Raw genomic sequence first — 21,506 nt, forward strand, 5'->3', positions numbered from 1 at the left:
CCCCTTCCTACCCCTCTTTCCTCCACGGCCAAGGTGGGTCAGCCAATCTGTCCTCCATCCACATGAGGAAACAAGCCGGCATGGTTGTCCCCGTGACCCCCGTGACATCTGTCATCCAGGTGGGGTCTTCCTAAGAGGTGGGTGTTTGGTCTCCTCCAAAGAACAAGCTAAAACCTCCTAGTTGCTGAAGAACGATCAGAATGGTCCCAATATTGCAGGGTGACAAATATTTTGGGGCCCCCCAAGTCCCCATAAGCGGTCAGGGCCCAAGAGGTGCAAAGTCCAACCACAAGTTTTATAACATGGGACACAGACGGTCCCTAGGCCCAGCCTCTGATGACTGCTGTGAGGTCTGGGGCTGCATCCCTAACGTTGGGTGAAAATCATGTGCCGGGTTACAAGCTCTTCGGTACCTGCCGTGTTGGGAGACCTGGATGTTCTGAAGGCGCCCTGGGATTCTCCAAGGAGGTCCACGTGCGTCAGTGTTATGACAGGCAGGGCCGGCGTCATGGGCTTGTGACCTCTGCCGTCAACAGGGCCCAGAGCACGTGGTGTGATGCCGGGTTGCCCAAGGTGCCCTGTTTTCGTTTTGAGCCTTAGGTTGCAGAGCTGGGCCTGCCAGATGACTCAGCCTCCGTAGGCCAGGGCCTGCAGCAAGGGTCAGAGCGGGGCTTGGGGGTCAGGGAGCACTCAGCCCTGGAGAATGCAGGTTAAAGGGAGGGACGGTGACATTTTCAGGCTGGAAACGAATAGGACATCCAGCGTTGACAGGTGGTGATACAGCAGGGTTTTCCTGCCCTAGAAGCAGCTCAAACTCAGAGAGTGACAGGAAAATCGGGCAGGAGGAGGGGGAGGGAGGCCAGACATTTGAAACCACAACTTTCAAGGCAAGAAGAAGTAAATGAGTTCTCCTGTGACCCACTCTGCTTCTTCAGAACCTGTGACGGGTCCAACGCGGAGCCGAGCCCCTGGACCCTTTCTTCCCCTCTGAACCTGGCTGTGGTCCGCCGATGCACGTCCACCTGGCCCACGGCTCTGAGGGGTGAGCTAGCCGCGTCACTTTAGGGGTCACTGAAACCGCACTGGGTCCCTTAGAGCTGTGTTCTGTTGAGGGAGGGGGCCACAGCCCTGACCGCCTCTGTTAGCCGAAGGCATTTGGCCCTAGGAGGTCTCTGAAGGCGCACAGGTGAAATTCAAACGCCGCGGGGACGGAGGGAGAGGAGAACCTGCTGGACTGGCCGCCCGGCTCTCCCCGAAGCAGGTGCACCTGAGCGGCAGGTTGTGCGGTCCCTTCCTGGCACCGCTCTGCATGCCTGTGAGGGCAACGTGCAGATCATGACTGTCTCATCCGCCTGGAACAGAGGAGGCTCGGCAGGGCCCCAAGGTCGGCTGCCCTCAGGCCATCCTCACCTGTGTGTCCCCGTGTGGAGCACATCTAACGCATACTTGAGACTCAGACCCTTCCCTGAAACCAGGACAAAGGCCTCTCCCTGGGAACCCGGCCGGCATCCCTGCACTCCCGCCCCCTGGGCTGTGTCCACAGGCAGATACAAATGACAGTCTAGAAGGCTCTCCCGTCTGGGAAACTCTTTTCTCATTTGATCCTCCAAACAACCCTGTGAGGTGGGAATCCGATGCTGTCACCTATTTTATAGGTGGGAAGACTGAGGCTCCAGAGAGGTTGAGAGACCGGTACTCAGCCCAAGGCTCACGGGTGGCGGGTTTGAGTCTAGTTCCTTTTTTCTTTTTTAATGCCCCGTAAAGTCTCCTGGCGAACATGTGATCCAAGGCCACGACGCAAAAGCCTATTTGCTTCTAAAAATAAGGTTGACTTGTCCCCTCGTCCCAGTAAAGAAATCACACACTTTACAGGTAGGCCAGGGCCGGCCCGGTCTCCCAACGGGCAGCAGAAGAACAAAGGTGAGTTTTTGTTTACCGTGGAATCGCCTCGAAGTCCTCTCCTCTCCTTCCTTCGTGCCATGTTGCTTGCCCGCACCCGGTAGGCTGCAGACATTTCCTATGGCTCCACATTCCTGAGCTGAGCCACATCCTGGATACCGCATCTGTCATTAAAGATGCTGGCGGTGACAGAAGGCAAGTCTGGCTCGCAGGGCACCGTGGTCCCCTCGCCAGCTGCAGGCTCGCCTCCATCCACGTGGCCACTGGGTCAGATGCTCACGCTGACCCTCTGCAGCGAATGTGGGTCAAGTTCGTGGTCCCCAAATGCCATCGCCACCACACCCTCTGCTGGCCGCACAGCCTCACTTGGGGGGGGAGCTCGGCTCCTGGGGGTCCCATTCCTGAGTATGTCACACCTGTCAGTAACACCTCAGAACACGCTGGCCACCGCCCACCGGCCAGGTCACGTCCAGCCCACCCAGGTGCTGGCCCAGGAGCCCTTGCAGAGCGGCCCGGGCCTTTCACCTGGTCCAGTCTGCTGGCGCTCTAAAGGACAGTCGGCAAACATTGCTGACCACCTAGGTTGCGCCACGCCACTGACCCAGCCCTGGGGGCACAGGAGTGTCAGTCCCCGCCTGCCCAGGGCGAATATTCTAGCAAGGGGCCACGTGGAAACAGAGGCTCGAAGAAGAATGTGCTGGCTACAGAGCAAATGGGGCCTGGTAGAGACAGGGCCTCGCGTATCTGCTCTGGGACGTTCTCTTAGCCATCCAGTGAGTTGGGATTGACTGATGAGGACGTAGCCATGGAAAGTGCTGGACCTTTCAAGCAGAAGGGAGAGTGTGTGCAAAGGCCTTGGAAGGCCAGCACCCGTGGTAGGGGCGACCAAGTGGCAGCAGAGGTGGTTGGAGAAGAAGGCGGCAGGGCGAGGTCCCGGGGCTGTAAACGCGCCTCTCAGCTGCTGGCGCTCTGGGATCTAAGACCATGCTGCCCGCTGCCCGAAGGCCGCTGCCCTCGAGGTGCAGGGCTCCTCGTCATGCACCGGTTCCCACCCAGCCCTCCCCGTCCCTCCCTCCCGCTCGGCCTCCTTCGGCTCCCTCCCTGCTTCCGACCGTGGGCTTTTCCCATCAATCTGAACAACATATCAGCTGCGGTAAGAGCAACGGTTTTACCCTGGTGGCCGCTAGTTTCCCTGGAGAGCAGTGGGCGCGACCTTTTGTGTTCTATGAGCTCGCTCTGGGAGGATGGATGGAAGGTCAGGTAGAGGCCATTGTGGTCGTGGACAGGTGAGCTGGTGGTGATAGGTGAGGGATCCTGCTGAGAGATCGTGAGCATGGGCACGTCTGTCTGGGTGGCAGGGCTGACAGGACCCAGTTATGGACCAGAGGTGAGGAGAAAGGCCCAGCTGGAGGCTGTCTGGCCGGTCCGCCTCTTGACACCTGGAGTCATCCCTAGATGTAGAGGTCCGCAGACCTGCGACCCACCTCTGGTTCTGCCGCATCATCCTGGGACTTGAGCTGTCGGGTCCGTCTCCAAGCCTTAGTCTCTTCTACCAGATGGAGAGGAACCATCCCCTTGCCCAGAGGTGGGCTAAAAGAGGTATCAAGAGAGATGGGTGGCAGAGAACTTGGTAACGGCCAGAGAGAGGGAACTCGGCAGGTGTGTCTCTCATTCCTGGAGGGGATTTCCTACTTCGCCGAGGTCCCTCGAGCCCCCCAAATAGTAATCAGCCAATATTTGTTGGATAAACGAGTGGATTTCTGAGACAGACAAAATGGAGATTTCTTGGACAAACACGGAGCTGGAAGAAGTATATATTTGTGCTTGATTTCACATGTTATGTTTATCTCTCTTTCTGCCACTGAACATTATGAATCGGGAGCTGCACACCTTGGGAGACGGGAGAGATACAACCGAGAAGGTTAACGTCTCCATACACCCTCAGAATCACGTCAACCCACGGGAAGTGTGTGTGTGTGTGTGTGTGTGTGTGTGTGTGTGTGTGTGTATGTGTTTCTGTGTGTGTGTTTCCTCCTGCAAGTCAGAGATGCCACAGCCCAGGACGCTGATTCTCAATGTACCCAGAGAGACGGCACTGGACCATCTCGGGTCCAGTGGACCACCTGATGGCGAGAAGGTCTCAAACTCCTCCGTGGACCTGGGCAGCCTGGCTTAGTGAAAAACAGTGACTAGTTTTTTAGTTAGTCCCTTTCTTCTTGCAGTTACTTATTCATCCTCCCCGAACTTTCTTTTACAGTAAGAGAACGCACGACGAAGCAGAGTACAGGCAAGTGGAACTCAGTTCATCTGATGATCTGCCCACACCCGGCTGAGTCACTCCTAATGGCTCCTCAGATGTCATTTTCTCGCTAAGACATTTGGAAAAATTTCTACCTCTGAATCACAAGCAAACACTATAATTCACCCATCTTCTCTAAGTTATGCAAGGAAGTATGATGCCCTAGGAAGTGGAAGATCAGGGGCGGATGAAATCAATGAATTCTCTGAGAACTTTGTTTTTCTCCTAATCATTCATTTGCCGAATGCAGGGCTGGGGGAGCCCCACCCGGCCACTGGGGTCATCTCCAGGGGAAGTGTGGCAGCAGCCGATGTGGCGTTTCTGGATGACGCTTGGTTTTCCTTATCGTCTTGGTCCTGTTCCCATAATAGACCCGAGTGTCATCCAGGAAGGGGCTTGCTGTCACCCCATCTTCTTGAGGACGGCTCCTCGCGACGAAGGGCTGGCCACTGGTACTTAATGATTTCAGTGTCCTTGGGCGAGCGGGGTCACCCCTGGTGCACAGGGCAGTTTCGCTCCTGCCCTCTGCCCCGCTGAAGCTCCGCTCAGGGTCCGTCACCATCACCTGCCTTTGTCACAGCCCTTCTCAGGGGAGATCCAGATGATTTTGTCATTCATCACAGATGGCCGCTTTTAATCACTTGCTGTGCTTCAGGGCAAGGGGTCACCTTCAGCCTGACAGGAGAGCAGACCTTGGGTCTCCCCCCGCGTGAACTGTCACACACTCACCTGTGTGGCGGGAAGGGGCCACTTCTCGGGGACTGAAAAAGGCACTGTGTCTTCAGCTCCTCACTGGCTCTCGCTAACCTGGCAGCCAGAGGGGCGCACGTTCCCCAGGGGGCAGGTCCCTTCATGAATAAGGACAGGGGAGCAGAGACAGGCTGGCGTCAGACCTGCTGCGTGTCCAGCCACCCTGTGCTACCCGGACGTGTTAAGTCCAGATGGAGGGCTCTGTGTGCCACAGCTAGCTTAGGCCAGATACACGGTAGGTGCTCAGGACCCAGGGTGCTGCTGCGTCTACGCAGTCAGCTGCATCGCCGCCTTCCATCCTGTGAAGCTGACTTGGAAAACACTGCCTGCCCAGGGGTGTTGAGGGCTGCTCAGTCCTCGACGCAGACCTGGGCCTCGGGACCGTCATCCCGCTTTCCAGCTGAGACGGCTCAGGTCTGGGGAGAGGTGGGCCCTGCTGAGCCGCAGCCTCTCTGCCTGGCATCCGCCCCCTACCCCCAACCCCCGCCCCTGGCAGCATCCCAAGCTCAGCACATGCCGCCCAGGCTGAGTAAACACTGCTGGCCGCGCTGGAATCAAAGCAAACAGGGTTCCTCTTCTTCCGCCGTTTGGCCAGCTGCCCCATTAACAGAAAAACCTTTTAAGCGCTCATCTGGAAACCTGGCAAACTGAGGTGACCAAGAGAGGCGTGCTCCAGGGTGGAGGCTGGCGTGCCCAGCCCGCTGCGCCCTGCTCCTCTGGCCTGCAGTGAACACATGGAGATCAAGGGTGTCCCTCAGGCCAGCCCCTGGGCCCTCCCAGCAGCTCTGCCCCCCACCGTGTCCTGCAGCGTCCCAAAATAGCTCGTGTGCTGACTCCACGTTCGATCCTGACATCCTTGTTCTTTGGAACAGTTTACGCTTTCAGCCTGGACCACCTCTTAGGGGACGGAGGAAAGCGCCCTCGGCACCGAGCCCCACCCATGAGGGCACACTCGAGGATAAATACGTTCTCGGCTCTAAGAAAACGCCCTTCTGAGCAGGGCTGCTCAAACTCGCCCAGCTGTTGGTCTGCCCTCAACAAACATTGACTGAGGCCCTGTTATGTATCAGGCACTTTGGGGACTCAAAAGGTGAAACGACACAGCAGCTCCCATGCTGGTGAGGAGATAAGGCAGGAGTAGAAGTAATGAGCAAACACAACCGTATGTGGAAACTGCCACTAAAGCTCTGGGGCCACCAAAAGGGGGGGTGTCCCTGACCCCCCAGGGTCTGATCTCGTGCTCCAGCCTCAGAGTCTGCTGGGCAGGGGAGGGCGGGCTGGGCAGGTGGGGACACAGAGGGAAGAGGAAGGGGCGAAGGCACTGGGGTAGGGAGAGTGGGGTGACTTCCTTGGAAACCGAAAGGTTCATTCTGTGTATGTATGTATTTTCTTTAATTAAAGTATAGTTGATTTACAATATTGTGTTAGTTTCAGGTGTACAGCACTAGATCTATATACTATATATATATATATATATATATATATATATATATACTTTTCTTTTTCAGACTCTTTTCCCTCATAGGTTATTACGAAATATTGAGTATGGTTCCCTGTGCTCTACAGGAGGTCCTTGTTGGTTGTCTATTTTATATATAGTAGTGTGTATCTGTTAACCCTAACCTCCGAATTTATCCCTCCCCTCCGAATTTAACCCTCCCCTCTGCATATTTTTTAATTTGTGAAAAATACTGCTAAGCACATGCAGATTTCTTCCTCTTGGATGTACACAGTCTCCTCGTCTCTTTACCTTGGGGAGAGGCCAAGTTTGGACCAGAAGCAGGTGTGGGTCATGTGGTCATTCAGCTTTGAGTAGGAAGAAATTTCTGAACTAAGAAATGTTGCCAGAGTCCTCACCTTGTTCTAAGCTTGGAAAGATTCAGCCTTGCTTAACCTCTCTCTCCACGTATCACGTTGTTATTGTTGCCCAGCTGTTTCAGAGAAAGTTGCATGGTGACCTTGAATACCTGGCAATATCTCCTGAAAACAAGGATTTGCATTTGCATAGCCCCTGGGCTAAGATGGAGTTCAGAGATTATAACATGGCTACACTGTTACTATCCAATCTACACAGTCTGTATTCAAATGTCCATAATTGTCCCAGTTGTGTCCCTTACAGCAACTCCTCCTCTGGTCCAGGACCTGACCCAGAGTCACACGGGGCTCTTAGTCAGCACACGGCCGGTGAGGTCACCAGACAACGGACAGGAGAGGTCCTGCTGCTGACTCCGCGGGACAAAGTCCTTCTTCCCCACCTGTGGGTTTCCTTCCCAGTGTTCAGCTCAGGTCTTTGCTCTGTGGTTGAACTCCTGGGAGTACTAGAGGCTATCTTCCCCAGAAAGTCCTTTGGCAGTAACTTCCCTGCCCATGTCACTGACCTCATGTCATGGGCCCCCAGAGCCCTCTAGAAAGGCACGGGGTTTAGGAGTTGACAGTCAGGCTGGGGCGTGCGGGGTGAGAGGTGATGGGCCGGGGGCTGCTGGTGGGCGTGGTTTGCTGGGAGCGCTGGGCTGAGCACCTCCTGTGTGGCTGGCCCTTGCTGGGCATCAGGGAGATGTGGCTGGGAGTCCGTTTGGGTCTACGGGACTTCATCGTCTGGTAAAGGACCCAACAGCAAACAGTGAGCCCCCCGTGACAAGAGCGAAGGGGCAATAAAGCACAGAGCTGGGGGTCGAGGGGGCAGCCAGGCCCTGGTCTGGGCAGAAGGCCCGACGGAGCAGCTGCAGCCTCTGCATGAAGAGTGGCCTTGGCATGTCAGGGAGGGGCTAGTGAACACCAGTGTGAACACTGGGCTGGGCGAGAGCAGTCGTGGGCTGAGAACCTGAGGGCCCAGCGTCGAGGGAGCTGGCTTCCAGAGTCCTCACCACACAGGCTTTCTCAGGACCAGAGTTTGGAGGCGGTGCTGGGAAGGAAGCTTGGGGCCAGGTTAGCAAAGGCTTTGATGGCAAGCAGGGGAGTATATTTTCTTTACTTATTTTTTAGAAGTATCTTTTTAAGTTTTAATTTTTTTTTTTTTTTTTTACTTTTATGGCCACACCTCGCGGCATGTGGGATCTTGGTTCCCCCACCAGTGATCAGACCCGCATCCCCTGCATTGGAAGCGTGGAGTCTTAACCACCGGGCCGCCAGGGAAGTCCCAAGCCAGGGAGTTCAGATTCTACGTCTTGACTGTGGTTTCCCAAACTCCCAAGAATCCCATGTCACCCAGACAAATTTGGCCAAGTTCAAAAAGCACACTTTCTCTTATTATCATTTTACTACTACACATACTAGTTAATTTTTTCTACTAACATCCAAGTATACAACATAAAAACTGTCCACCCGTGTTCCCCTGACGGTCACCTCAGCGCCACCAGTGGCTTTCAGACGAAGCACGGCTGCAGGCGAGGGAGTCATGGCAGGTTCTTGAGGGAGGGTGGGGAGACGTCTTAGTGGTCGTATGTATGACTGTGGTGAAGCCACTTCATGCTCTGGGATTCGTGGCCTCATCTGTCAAGCGATGTGTTTAGACAACAGGATTTCTAATAATACAACTGGCTTGGATGGGAAAGTTCTCTGGAGGTGGTCCTGGTCACCCCAGTGAGCTAGGAGTCTCACCAACTTGGGGCCCGGAGCCAGCGCTGGTGCCCAGAGTCCACCATGGAAGGCCTAGGCCTGGTGCCAGACTTCCACGCACCTTGAACGATGGCAGCCTTTGGTCTTGAACTCTAGGAAATGACCAGGCAATATTCTGTGTTGGGAGAGGAAAAAACTCCCCCTCCACAAGGATGATAGGGGGAGGGCTGGGGCTGGGCCTCTGGGCTGGACACACCCTCGGGTCACCCTGGGAGGTAGCCTGGTCAGCTGGTCCCATCGCTGCGATGACCAGAGCTGTGTGGGGCTCACAGCGGTGACGGGCGGCTCTCCCAGAGACTGGGGACCCTGTGAAGATCTTGCCCTTGGGCACAAAGCAAGGATGCGTGAGATCGTACACATTCAGATCGGCCAGTGTGGCAACCAGATCGGAGCCAAGGTAAGGAAAGTTCGATGACTAGTGCTGGCCTTTCCATGGTCCACAGTGCAGCCAACTCAGAAGATCCCCCAAGTTAGCAGGACGGACGGGGAGCCCAGCAGATGGAGACGCTTGGTGGGTATCTGACTTATTAAACGACACCTGTAGCTCAGGAGACCCAGGAAATAGTAAAGGCTTAAAGGGTTAATTTAATTCATGTTAATTCTGTTGACGGTTACATGTGTATAATATACCTGTCAACCATTTTTACTCTGATCACTTTAGCAATGAACTTTTCATATCTAAAACCAGGAATTTGTCTCAAAACAGTTTTCCAAAGTTTCTTGGGAAAATTTTTACACCGTATTACTAAGATATCTTTCCCTCCCTCCCATGTTTATGTTATAAAGTTAAAAAAGATCAACTACTATTTTATTTCAAATGCAACAGAAAATGAAAGAGGTAAACCTAAAAGTTTTTTGGGTCCAGCAGCAGAAATAATTAAAATATATCCTCTGGAATATAGCAGTTTTTCTCCTTCCCCCTTAAATTTTTCTAAAAAATACCTGGTACTGTTGGCCAATGCTAAACAACAGATGCCACAGCCCAAGGTCTCCAGCCCTAATTTTAAGATGATCAGTTCTACTATGTAACAACTGTCTCTTTGCTATTTCGAAATTACTTTTACTAGTACGAATTGCATTAAAAATTTAATTGCATTAAAACTTTAAAAAATTTAAATGTGATAAAATGGTATAAAATGTACCATCGTAACCATGTTTAAGTGTACAGCTCAGTAATGTTGAAGTATATTCACACTGTCGTGCCTCCAATCTCCTAAATGCTTTTCTTCTTGCAAAACTGAAACTCGGTACCATGAAACACTAACTCCCCATTTCCCCTCCCCCTGCCCCTGGCAACCGCAATTCGCCTTTCTGTCTCTATGAATTTGACAGCTCTTGGTGTCTCATATTAACAGTATTCGTCCTTTTGTGAGTGGCTTATTTCACTCAGCATAGTGTCCTCAGTGTCTATCCCTGTTGTAGCCTGTGTCAGAATTTCCTTCCTTTTTAAGGCTGAATAATAGTCCATCCTACAGAGAGACTGCATTCTGTTTATCCAGTCATCTGTCAATGGACACTTGGATTGTTTCCAACTTTTGGCTATTGGAACTAGTGCAGCTATGAAAAAATGAAAGTCTTTTAATACAGGTGTTTAAAACCCGGGGCAAAGAAAAGGACCGCTTGCAAAGGAGGTGTCACCCTTCCTTGCCGAGTGATAAGACGTTCAAAACTGAAACACACAGAGACGTGGGAGGCATGGGCCCCAACTGCGCTGAAGTTGGAAGACAGGATGGAGAAAGGACCCCAGGAGGGAGAGGAGGGTCTAGACAGGGTCTCAGCTCTGAATCCAGAACTGTGTTGTCTAGTGGTTAGAGGCCCAGCAACTACTTATTATTTGGGGCCATAAGAGCTTTAAGACATACATTTAATTTGTGCTGTGAGAGAACTTAAATTTCTTTCTTTTCCCACACCCTGAAGAGTGCTGATAATTTACTATAAAGTAATCTTGTTCATAAGACCAAGGCCACATCAGAGCCATCATTTACAAGATGTGGTTGGGAAAACACCCCAGGGGATTTTAACATAAATGAATGTATTTTCATTGCGCTTTACTATGTGCTCCTTCAGGTAACGAAAAGGGGTTATTATCTCAGTAACTGTTTCCATTCCATATAAAGAGCTTGGCACCTACCTATATTCATAGATACTGTAATGCGATTGGAAGTGTAGTATGTCTCAGGTAGTTACAAGAGAACAGCTACGCATAATTCTGAATTGAGCGAATACCTGATCATCCAACTGCACACAGTTTAAAAGCGCGCATAGGCGTCTTAGTGGGGGGCTTTTGGGAAAACTGCATGAAAATAAATCCGCAAAGTGAAAGGGGATATTATTGTGAAATCAGATAAGAATTCAGTTTATTTTCACGTAATGGGATCTATACTTTACTAGCTGGAAGCACTGTAAGGCCAAACTAGAGATACACTTCTGATGAGAAACTCTAAAAGAACAGCATTAATGTACACAAGGGCCTGAATTTAACAGGAGCAAAATCCAATTTAATATTTTATGTGTTGACATTTTATTGAAGCAGTTCAGGCTGACATAAAAAATCTTCACTTCATGGTGAGCAGAGGTGAAGAGTACGTTACGCCATGGGGTGGGCAGTTAGGAAAAGGGCCCCCAAGACCATGCTGGGGACGGAAGCGGGCCCAGGAGCCCTCACTTCCTGTCTTTCTGCTCAATGTGCTGTCGCCGACCTGGTGCTTGTCGGGGTCCCTCTGGACACTGACCTCCCCTCCTTCTGCTTTCAGTTCTGGGAGGTGATTGGCGAGGAGCATGGGATCGACTGGGCCGGAAGCTACCGCGGGGACAGCGCCCTGCAGCTGGAGAGGGTCAGCGTGTACTACAACGAGGCCCATGGTAGGACCTCGCTGTCGGCCCCCGTCACCAGCCCCAGGGACGCGGCAGAGAGAGGAGGTCCCGTGAGACGGGAACTCCAGATGGGGGATGTCCCGAGTGACCGAGGGCAGGACTGGCCACTAGAGGGTCACTGGTCTCTGGTCACTGGAGGGGGGCACACTCAACACAAGCAGTTTAGGCCCCGACCTTCCTTTCTGGGTTTTATTTTATTTAATGAATTGATTTATTTTTTAATTTTTTAAAACTTTTATTTCAGCTGTGCTGCACAGCTTGTGGGATCTTAGTTCCCCAACCGGGGACTGAACGCGTGCCCTCGGCAGTGGGAGCGCGGCAGTCCTAACCACTGGATCACTGGGGAATTCTCCCTTTCTGGATTTTAAATAAAAAGTAGAATCATTTCCAACAGGAACAAAATCCCTGTCGCTGGCAAGACAACAAACAAAATGGACAACGACGGAGAAAGTTATTTCTGCAGCGTTCTACAGATCTGTGTGACCGCTGCTGCAGTCCCAGATACGATTTCCAGTCTTTCTATCACAGACACCTTCAGGGAGGGCTCTTTTCTTCTGGACCCGTGTCACAGGGTTCTACTCTGATGAAACATTAACCTTTAGAAAAACAGCAGTTGGCTCACTTCTTCCTATTTTTCCACGCAGGTAAGAAATACGTGCCCCGAGCAGTCCTGGTGGACCTGGAACCTGGGACCATGGACAGCATCCGATCCAGCCGACTGGGGGCCCTCTTCCAACCAGACAGCTTTGTCCACGGTAGGTTTTCCTGGAAGGTTCCAGCGGGAAGAGAGGAGCGCTTCCTGGTGTGTTGCTGCCGACACCCTTCCCCCGACCCCAGCGGGCTAACCGAGTCCCTTGTGCCGCAGGTAACTCTGGGGCCGGCAACAACTGGGCCAAGGGCCACTACACGGAGGGGGCCGAGCTGGTGGAGAGCGTGCTGGACGCGGTGCGCGCCGAGGCCGAGGGCTGCGACTGCCTGCAGGGCTTCCAGCTCGTGCACTCGCTAGGCGGGGGCACGGGCTCGGGGATGGGCACGCTGCTCCTGGGCAAGATCCGCGAGGAGTACCCCGACCGTATCCTCAACTCCTTCAGCGTGATGCCCTCGCCCAAGGTGTCGGACACGGTGGTGGAGCCCTACAACGCCGTGCTGTCCGTGCACCAGCTCCTGCAGAACTCGGACGCCTGCTTCTGCATCGACAACGAGGCCCTCTATGACATCTGCTTCCGCACCCTCCGGCTGGCCACGCCCACCTATGGCGACCTCAACCACCTGGTGTCCCTGACCATGAGCGGCGTCACCACGTCGCTGCGCTTCCCAGGCCAGCTCAACGCCGACCTGCGCAAGCTGGCCGTGAACATGGTGCCCTTCCCGCGCCTGCACTTCTTCATGCCCGGCTTCGCGCCGCTCACGGCCCAGGGCAGCCAGCAGTACCGCGCGCTCTCAGTGGCCGAGCTCACCCAGCAGATGTTCGACGCCCGCAACACCATGGCCGCCTGCGACCCCCGCCGCGGCCGCTACCTGACCGTGGCCTGCATCTTCCGGGGGAGGATGTCCACCAAGGAGGTGGACGCGCAGCTGCTCGCCGTGCAGACCAGGAGCAGCGGCTGCTTCGTGGAGTGGATCCCCAACAACGTCAAGGTGGCCGTGTGCGACATCCCGCCCCGGGGGCTGAGCATGGCGGCCACCTTCATCGGCAACAGCACGGCCATCCAGGAGCTCTTCAGCAGGATTTCTGAGCACTTCTCGGCCATGTTCAAGAGGAAGGCCTTCGTGCACTGGTACACGGGCGAGGGGATGGACATCAATGAGTTTGCCGAAGCCGAGAGTAATATCCAGGATTTGGTGTCCGAGTACCAACAGCTTCAAGATGCCGAAGCAGTTCCGGAGGAGAAGGAGGAGGTCGGGGGCGAGGCAGAAAGGGAACCAGGAGATAAGGGACATTAACCATGAGAGAAGCTGCGCGAGGCTGGCTGCGGCGTGGAGTCACGTCCAGTGTTCTCGCCTAGGATGAGTGAGTCCCCACGGCCGTCCCCGGCCAGTTCTGCACCGTAGCACCGCGACCCACACGCAGCCACCCAGTATTAGCTTCAACACAGGACTGCGCGGGTGGGGAAGTACTGATGGGCAGTAGGGTCTTCTGCTGGCACCGACTAGCCTTGAAGAGCTTCATATCCCCTGCCCACTCTAGTCGCTTCTTTTTAATAGCCAGGTGAACTTATGGTAAAGCGCTCCCTCTGTTTAAAGATCTGGACTGGCTATTTGCTGTGTGCCTAGCACTGCGCCAGGCACCAGGGCTCCACACGTGAGCGCGCGGGGAGCCACGGCAGTTGAGGTTAAATTGTAGATGCTGTAGCTACGCTGGTAAGCGTCCCGGAATCTGTACTCGGCATCCCGGGCTGCTAAGGCTCTTCCTGCAGGTTCTCTCTTAACTCGCTGCCCGCAGCCCACCTGTTCACACCTGCCGTCCTCCAGAAATGCCAGGTGACTGCTTGGCGTGCAGGAGGTTCGCAGAGGTAAATGGGCTTCAGCGTCCACTAGTAAATTGTGGAGACTGTGTGTACGTTTCAACGTACCAGCTGCAAAGGGCAAAAGGGAGGAAAGGAGAGTGGCATTCCTTCCCACAAATACCCGGGCAAAAAAAAATAAAAAACAAAAAAACAAAAAACGACAAGCAAACCTCGAGAACTTCAAGCCTCTGGCCTTTATGTCTGAAGAGCTGGCTTTTAACATAGGTGCATTTGCATACGTTTAAGTTTCTTATTAATGTTTGATTCTGAGAATTCATTAATCATCATCTCTGGTTTTCCTTGTAAAGGCTATCTCGAAATGCCCTTTTCACTTTCACGCGGCGATCACCTCCTGAAAGCTCCCTGTAGCCGCTCTGTTCTTTAAAAGGGCACAGGCGCGCTCAGCAACCATTCAAACGGAGGAATTGAGCAGCGGTGGCTGCAGTGTCCTTCGCAGTTACGGAGGACATCGTCTCATTAGGGAACTTTTACAGTTCAAATTAATTTGCAGAAGTTGCCATAATGTTTGCATGATCATGCAGCTTTAACCATTACATGATTTTAATCTGCTCACATTACAACAGGACCAGATACACAAAAGCGTAATCAGATCATCCATAACTTCTTAATTACAGTTTACCTATTCCTGACATACAGCACTGCCATCCCTTCCAGCGCCGCAAGGGTTTTAATGGCCTTCTAGAATTACCACGGAGCTGTCCTATTTGATCCATGGGTAGCTGGCGACAGGAGGAAATATTTACTTGCAGGCAACTGGATTTGCTCTGTAATCTGCAGTAACGAGGTAGCCGGTGAATGGGTGACAGGAGCTCATTTTGAGAAACTTCACTCTTTTCATGTAGTCTTATGAGGAAATAACTAAAACATGTACCAAGAGAAAATTGTCTCGCTGTTGGTATCATGACAAGTCTTCTATTTCCAGAATTACAAAAAAAAAAAAAAAAAATTTAAATACTTTCTACTTGTGGTTCAAAAAGCACTAAAAACAAAAGTAGATTTAAAAGTAGATTTAAGGAACTGCACCTAAACGACTCCTAGTTTGAAGTTCATAACTTCCTTAGATGCTAAAGACTTATAACCTGCGATTACATAAGAATTTACACACGATTCCTCTAGCACTTTTTTCACTTTCTCAAACCTGAAAAGGCAATTAAATAGATGCAAGAAAGGATAAAGATCTAAATTAAAAAAACCCTGCTGATTTATATTACTGTAAAGATTTTTGTTTGCTCAACAGTAATCATTAAAATAAAAGAAATACAATTTTAAATGGCGAAATTGCTTTATTTCGGACTAAATAAATTCCTTTTCTTGGAATTCTAACCGTCCAGACTGATTAATGTGAGTAGTTAAAAATATTTTCAGAATGCATCTCACCATCCTACTCTTTCGTATGGTAGAAATAGATTAAAAAAAAAAAAACCAAAAACCCCACTAGAAACCGAAAGAAATCTGTCCCCTGTGATTTTGAAGAGCCTATTCCTTTAGCTGTATGGTTGCTACAGCGACATTGGTCTCTCGGAGACCAAGACGGTGGAATCAGAATTTCAGAGCTTGTCTGATTCCTTCACTTCACACACGAGAACACTGCGTGAGTGAAGAGACTGAATCCCTCACAAATCACTCAGGTGGTTAGTGAAATACCCACAACAAGATCTGATCAGGGCCCCCTGGTAGTCTGGACACAGTGGTCCTGCCACCTCCCAGCAGGGCATCACAGTATCGGTTCAGGATTTTTTAATCACAGAGAAAGAGCCTCAAAGAATCTTTACTGAGCAGTGAAATCTGTCCTTTACTCAGTTGACTTTTAATCCTTTCCACACCACAAGCCCTGTCCCTAAGTCTCTTTTCTAATTATCCCATTTGCCTCCCGAATGAATGACTTATCTCTAATTGAATTGGTTGGGAAGAATTTAGCCCTTTGCCTATCAGTTACTTTTATTTGCCTGGTACCAAGAAGGCCCCACGGCCTTGTGATCTATTTATTCCCGTCCCTGTAATGAAAGATGCCTCCTGGTACCTTAACTGTGGGGACCGGAAGCATGACAACTGAGGGGCCTTGACTTCAAAAGAGCAGGACAACAGCCTGAGGCACAGGGCACAAGGGGCTCGTAGGCTGCTTCTGTCCAGCCCTGCAGCTCCTCGCGTGCCCCATGCCAAGAATGAGATAAAGCCTGTAGGTCAAGTGTCCAGGGCAGGAAGTCCTCTCCAGAAGCCAACAGCAAAGGCGTTTTCTTGCCCTCATCCTTGGCATGGCGGAGTGGCCGTGATAAATTATTGTTAGCTTAAGTACCAAGCTGAGAACCTGTCCTGGGGCAGAAGCTAAACCGGTGTTTCAACATTTCCTGTCCAAGTGTCTCTCTCCATGTCCAGAAGTGGGTAAAAATCAAGCAGTTAACTTTGCAACTTTGTAAGCTTTGGGGTTTTACTTGGCTGAGTGCCTTCAAGTTTCAAAGAAAGAGAAAAACACCCTGCTGGCAACAATTCTTCAACCCTAAATATTTAATAGGTAAACGAATCGCCGTGAAAACACCATGGACCTGCTGTCACGACCATGCCCTAGACCTGCAGTCCAGAAGCTTAGATTTTCACGTCAGCTCGGCCATCAGCTCGGTAAGCATGTTGCTGAGCGGCTTTGCCTCGTTTCCTATGAGAAGTGCTCCCAGAATATAAAGATTCACTTACAAGACAATGTGAAAAGTATCTCGTGCTTAGCGAATTTCGACAATAGTACTTCTCTATAGCTTTGAAGTGCACGATAGAAAATGAATACTACAATTTAGCATTTCTTCTCATCTACGCTTTCCATAATTATTCGCACTCAGCCTGCTGAATCGCACCACCTGGATACGGCTGCCGGCGCAGAAGGACGAGGCCAGCAGACAACCCGGCCCACCCCTGACCCCAACCCACTGCTCTGACATGACGTCTGCAATTCAAAGATAAGGGGCAAGACAGCCTCAATGATGGAGCCGAATTCTGTCAATTACGTCACGAAAAAGAGAACCTTTTCTTTTGAGACATTTTCAAAATGTCTCCTGGATCCCTCTGGTCACTAGATATGATATCTGTTCTCCCTTTAACTTTTTTTTTCTTTTTTTCAGCTGTACGTCTTACAGGACCTTAGTTCGCCGACCAGGGATTGACCCCGTGCCCCGTGCAGTGGAAGCTCGGAGTCCTAACCACTGGACCACCAGGGAATTCACTGTTCTCCTTTAAAAAGCCCTGGTTCGTATGATCATAATCCTGCAGTGGTGTGGTAGTTCCCAAACAGAAAAAGTCCGAGAGAAACCAAAAACCAACAGCAAGAGTGAACTGTACTTTAATTTATTGGCATTGTCAATCTATGAACAAGACAGGTTTTTTTTTCCCCCCACGAAGGGGGATCGTTTTCAATCTGCCATAACACGTGCCCACACATCTTCACCATGAACATGCAGCATTTCAAGCTGTAGTCAGGGTCTAGGAGGAAAAGAGAAACAGCAAGTTGCCAGTCCTTCATGTTTTCTTAAAAATCCAACACGAATAGGGAAAGTAACTTCCTTATAATGAGCAGTATAATATGACTGCAGATCTCCTTCACTCGGTTGGTGATAAACCCTGGCTCTCAGCTGTAAAAAGCGCAGGTTCATGTGCACTGCCTTAGCCGAAGAGGCACTTCCCTGCTAAGGAAAACCAAACACTCTCCCTGCAATAAAGAAACACTCTGCCTTTAAAAGACGCTAAATCCCCTATGCTGAGGCGGTGGGGCTGCGTCCCCAGCACGATGGATAGAGAATGGTCACTGTTCTGCTTACCGGAGCTGGACACTACTACTTCCTGGCCCAAAGGACATTACAAGGTGGAGGGAGTTCGATGCGGAGTCTGGCTCGGCCATGCTGCAGGCACAGGCTGGGTGATTTTTCTCAGTTAGCTCGTTGTTAAAACAAAACCACCCAACCTAAAACCAGGTCTCATTCCTCAGAATTATGAGATCAGACAGAGAGCCCCAGAAAAAGGGCTCAACACCGCATCTCCAGACTTGTAATAAAATATTTACTAATTCAAAATGAAAATGAAAAGTGCTTAGGGGAGACAGTTCCAATAAGTACAATCGCTCATAACCACAAGCTGCCAGAGGATTACTATTTATCACATTTCCCTGCAACTGCGGGTCTGAAGCTTTTTTAAAGCTAAACAAGAAAATTAAATCTGAAAAACAGCTTTCCGGTAATTTGCCTCGCTTGATCTTCGAAATAATAATGTCAAGAAAGCAGTTTAGAGATCAAATCACTTTAATAGTTTGGAACACAAAAGTCTGAACTTATCAACTGTACGAAACTGCCTTACTTTGCATTGCCAACATCAGAAGTAAAATGAACCAAACTCTGAAAACATAAATTTAGCCAAACAGTATTCACTGCAGGGTCTTGCCGATTTTATTGCTTGATAAAATAGCAGGACCCTTGCCTGTACCTGTAGCCCTACGTTCGGGAAGTAGTGATTTGTGAGAACATGAGCAGATGTGGGGGAAATAAAAACTCAAAGAACTGTAATTTTTCATGCTCCTGAACTTACATCACTCCAGTAACAATTATAAAAGTGGGGAGTTTATCCTCCGAATTATTTGATTTTGTGCAGACACATGAAACAGGTTTAATTAAAATAAGATGGCTTTCTACCTAGCATTGCTCAATGAACTGAAAATCAACGTGGCAGGTTACTTCTGCTTGTCAGGGCCTCGAAATGACATTCTTTGATGATGCCATGGGGCTTCCACAACCTGTATGCGTGACATTACCATCCCACTAACTTACTTCTAGATGTGCTGATGGACCAAATGTGGACAGAAGGCAGAACTAAAATTATTTTGATTTTTAAAAGCTCTCTAAATACTTAAGATGCAACTCTTTCTCTAAATCCACCAACAACTTACAGATTATTCCTTTTTCACTTTCACAATTTTTATGCTGCTGCCAGAAGTCTTCTCGGTGTTTGCTTTGAATCCCGTCTTCAGCGCATCCCTCACTGCTTTTGCACAGATCTGGGAGTATCGGATGTAGCTGGAGGAACACGAGAGACAATATAAAGCTAATTATCAATGATCCAGCCAGACTTGCTGTGTGACTGTGCTTTTGTTTTTCTTCCTATACTTTTCATTTTGGTTGGATTGTACATCATTGTAGAACTGAACTTAAAAATGACTAATGCGGGGCTTCCCTGGTGGTGCAGTGGTTAAGAATCCGCCTGCCAATGCAGGGGACTTGGGTTCGAACCCTGGTCCGGAAAGATCCCACATGCCGCGGAGCAATTAAGCCCATGTGCTCCAACTACTGAGCCTGCGCTCTAGAGCCCACGAGCCACAACTACTGAGCCCGTGCGCCCTAGAGCCCGTGCCCCACAACGAGAAGCCACCACAATGAAAAGCCTGTGCGCAGAAACAAAGACCCAACATAGCCAAAAAAAAAAAAAAAAAGTTAATTAATTTAAAAAAAAATGACTAATGCAAAAGGAATCTATACAAAGAAAAAGAAGAGCAGAAAGAAATGTATCAAAGTCTTAATTGGGGTTAGGTGATTTTTGGTTTTTCTTCTTTGCAGTGTTTTCTCTTTAATACATATTAATTTGAAATAAAAGATGCATATATTAGAGAAAAAAACCCCACAGCACAGTAAACAGTCCTAAATGTTAACAGAGGGTATGAGTGGTTTTTTTCCATTTCTCTATTTAAAATTTTTTCTTTTATTATTCTTGTAAGGTAAAGTATACATAATTAAAAGAAGGAAAAAAAACTATTTTGAATTAAAACAGCTCTACTTCTGATTATTTAAAGGTTTTCCTGCGAATATTGGATTCTGCTTTTCAGGCCTGCCATTGAAAATACTTCCCAAGCAAGGTTTCTAAATTAAACGGAGAAGTCCTTAGAGAACACCATCAATTCCAGCAAAATATCTAACAGCCAGCTTCCTGTTTTGTAGATGGACTCCCATCAACATCTTATTTTCCAAAAGATGTCAGCTCACTTTTTACACTGTTTGAAAACAGGAAGGACAGAGGGGAGGGAGCTGCTGACTATTTTCTCATGTTTCAGGTTTGTTTTTTTGGGCCAGAGATAGGAGTTCCAATTCTTGCTTCCACTCCTACTAACTGGTGAATTTTACGCTGTTCCATCTTTTGGGCTAATTTATTCTGTAAAAACAATGGAACAAAGCAGGAGGATAACAGTATTTGCCTCACTGGTGGCAGGGAGGAGGAAAGACAAAGTGTGGAGAGCAGGATTGCCCCACCTGTCTCGTAGGAGGTGCTTAATACATGGTCCCTCTGACTGGGGCCATCATCCTTCCAACTGTACAAAACTTTGCTTGACCTTGAAAGTCAGGACACACTTGGGTTGCCCACAGTCACATACCCACAGACGGTCACTACTAGGAGGTGCTACTTAATCTAGTCAAGCAACAAGGTGTGTTAACCTGAGCCAGGTGAGCGGCTCAACTGGGTGCACAGGCAAAGAAACCAGGTGTGACACCTAGATCCATGGTGTCTCCATTTCGCCAGAAGCCATGTCCTCCAGTGGGTTCCATAGTTTGGCTTCCCAAGAGCCACCACTCACCTTGTGGCAGAGTTTTGTACACCTTACCGAGGGCTCAGCCGTTTTACCAATAAGGAAACCTGAGAGCAACAGGAGCTAATTTAATAAAAGATGGATATGCCATTTTAAAAGGCCCCACCTTAATGCTGGAACGGCCAGGTATGGTGACCGTGGTTACCTCCAGAGACCTCTCTCCTCTCCTTCAAGTTCTCAAGTTGTATGTGGCTCTGTTACTTCTAGAACGTCAACCGAGTGTAATTTAAAGGACAAAGGCCCCGCGGGTGAGAAGCGCCGTCCACGGGAAGACACGGCACTTGTCGAGCGCGTTCAAGGCGGCGCACAGGTGCTCGGCGGCGCCCCCGGCAGGTGCGGACAGGTGCTCGGCCCCGGCGCGCCCGCATCCCACGGCCGTGAACCCGGCCTCCCCGCCCGCAGGCCGCCATCTTGGGGCCGCACTCGCCGGGACCACCCCCACCCCCGTCGCGCCCGGCGTGACCTCCGACCCCGGTTCGCCCCGGACCTCCCCGCGCCCCAGCTGTCCGCCCCTCCCGATGTCCGGCCCTACCTGAGTCCAGCTTGTCGCCAGTACGCCACCATGATGTTGCGAGAGGGGGCGCGTCGGGCCGAATCCCGAGGACCCGTCAAGGGCGGCTCAGCGTGCAGGCCGGCTGCCGGAAGGTCAGGCCTGAGAAGCGGAAGGGGCGGAGCTCCGGGCCTGCCAATCCCACCGCCCCTTGCCCCGCCCCGCCTTCCCGAACGGCCTCTGCCGTCTCATCGCAGAATCCTCCAGGCTCCGCGAGCCAATGGGGGCGCGCGGCCCGGGCCGCGGGTGCCAATCCCCGGGCGGGCGGGCCGGTCGGCCGCGCGTTCCTATTGGCTCCGCGGGCTTTCGTAGTGGCTCAGGCGGCGGCGGCCGGGGCGGCGGGGCAAGAGGGGAGTTGGAGGGAACGCGCGGTCGCGTAGCTTCGGGAGC

General features: G+C 50.9%; 2 protein-coding genes across 2 annotated transcripts; one reads left to right on the forward strand and one right to left on the reverse strand.

Annotated features, from left to right (window-relative positions):
• Window positions 1-8,903: 8,903 nt before the first annotated feature.
• Window positions 8,904-13,381, forward strand: TUBB1 (tubulin beta 1 class VI). The gene is made up of 4 exons (XM_067708620.1): window positions 8,904-8,960; window positions 11,317-11,425; window positions 12,082-12,192; window positions 12,303-13,381. Exons 1-4 carry the CDS (start codon window positions 8,904-8,906, stop codon window positions 13,379-13,381), a joined length of 1,356 nt encoding a protein of 451 aa, XP_067564721.1.
• Window positions 13,382-17,276: 3,895 nt separating this feature from the next.
• Window positions 17,277-21,259, reverse strand: ATP5F1E (ATP synthase F1 subunit epsilon). The gene is made up of 3 exons (XM_067708619.1): window positions 21,099-21,259; window positions 18,881-19,007; window positions 17,277-17,427 (listed from the first exon to the last, which is right to left on the reverse strand). The coding sequence occupies exons 1-2, from the start codon at window positions 21,128-21,130 to the stop codon at window positions 18,884-18,886; spliced, it is 156 nt and encodes a 51-aa protein (XP_067564720.1). The 5' UTR covers window positions 21,131-21,259; the 3' UTR covers window positions 17,277-17,427; window positions 18,881-18,883.
• Window positions 21,260-21,506: the final 247 nt, after the last annotated feature.

This window comes from Pseudorca crassidens, chromosome 15 (genome assembly GCF_039906515.1).
Source record: "Pseudorca crassidens isolate mPseCra1 chromosome 15, mPseCra1.hap1, whole genome shotgun sequence".
NCBI classification, from domain to species: Eukaryota; Metazoa; Chordata; class Mammalia; order Artiodactyla; family Delphinidae; genus Pseudorca; species Pseudorca crassidens.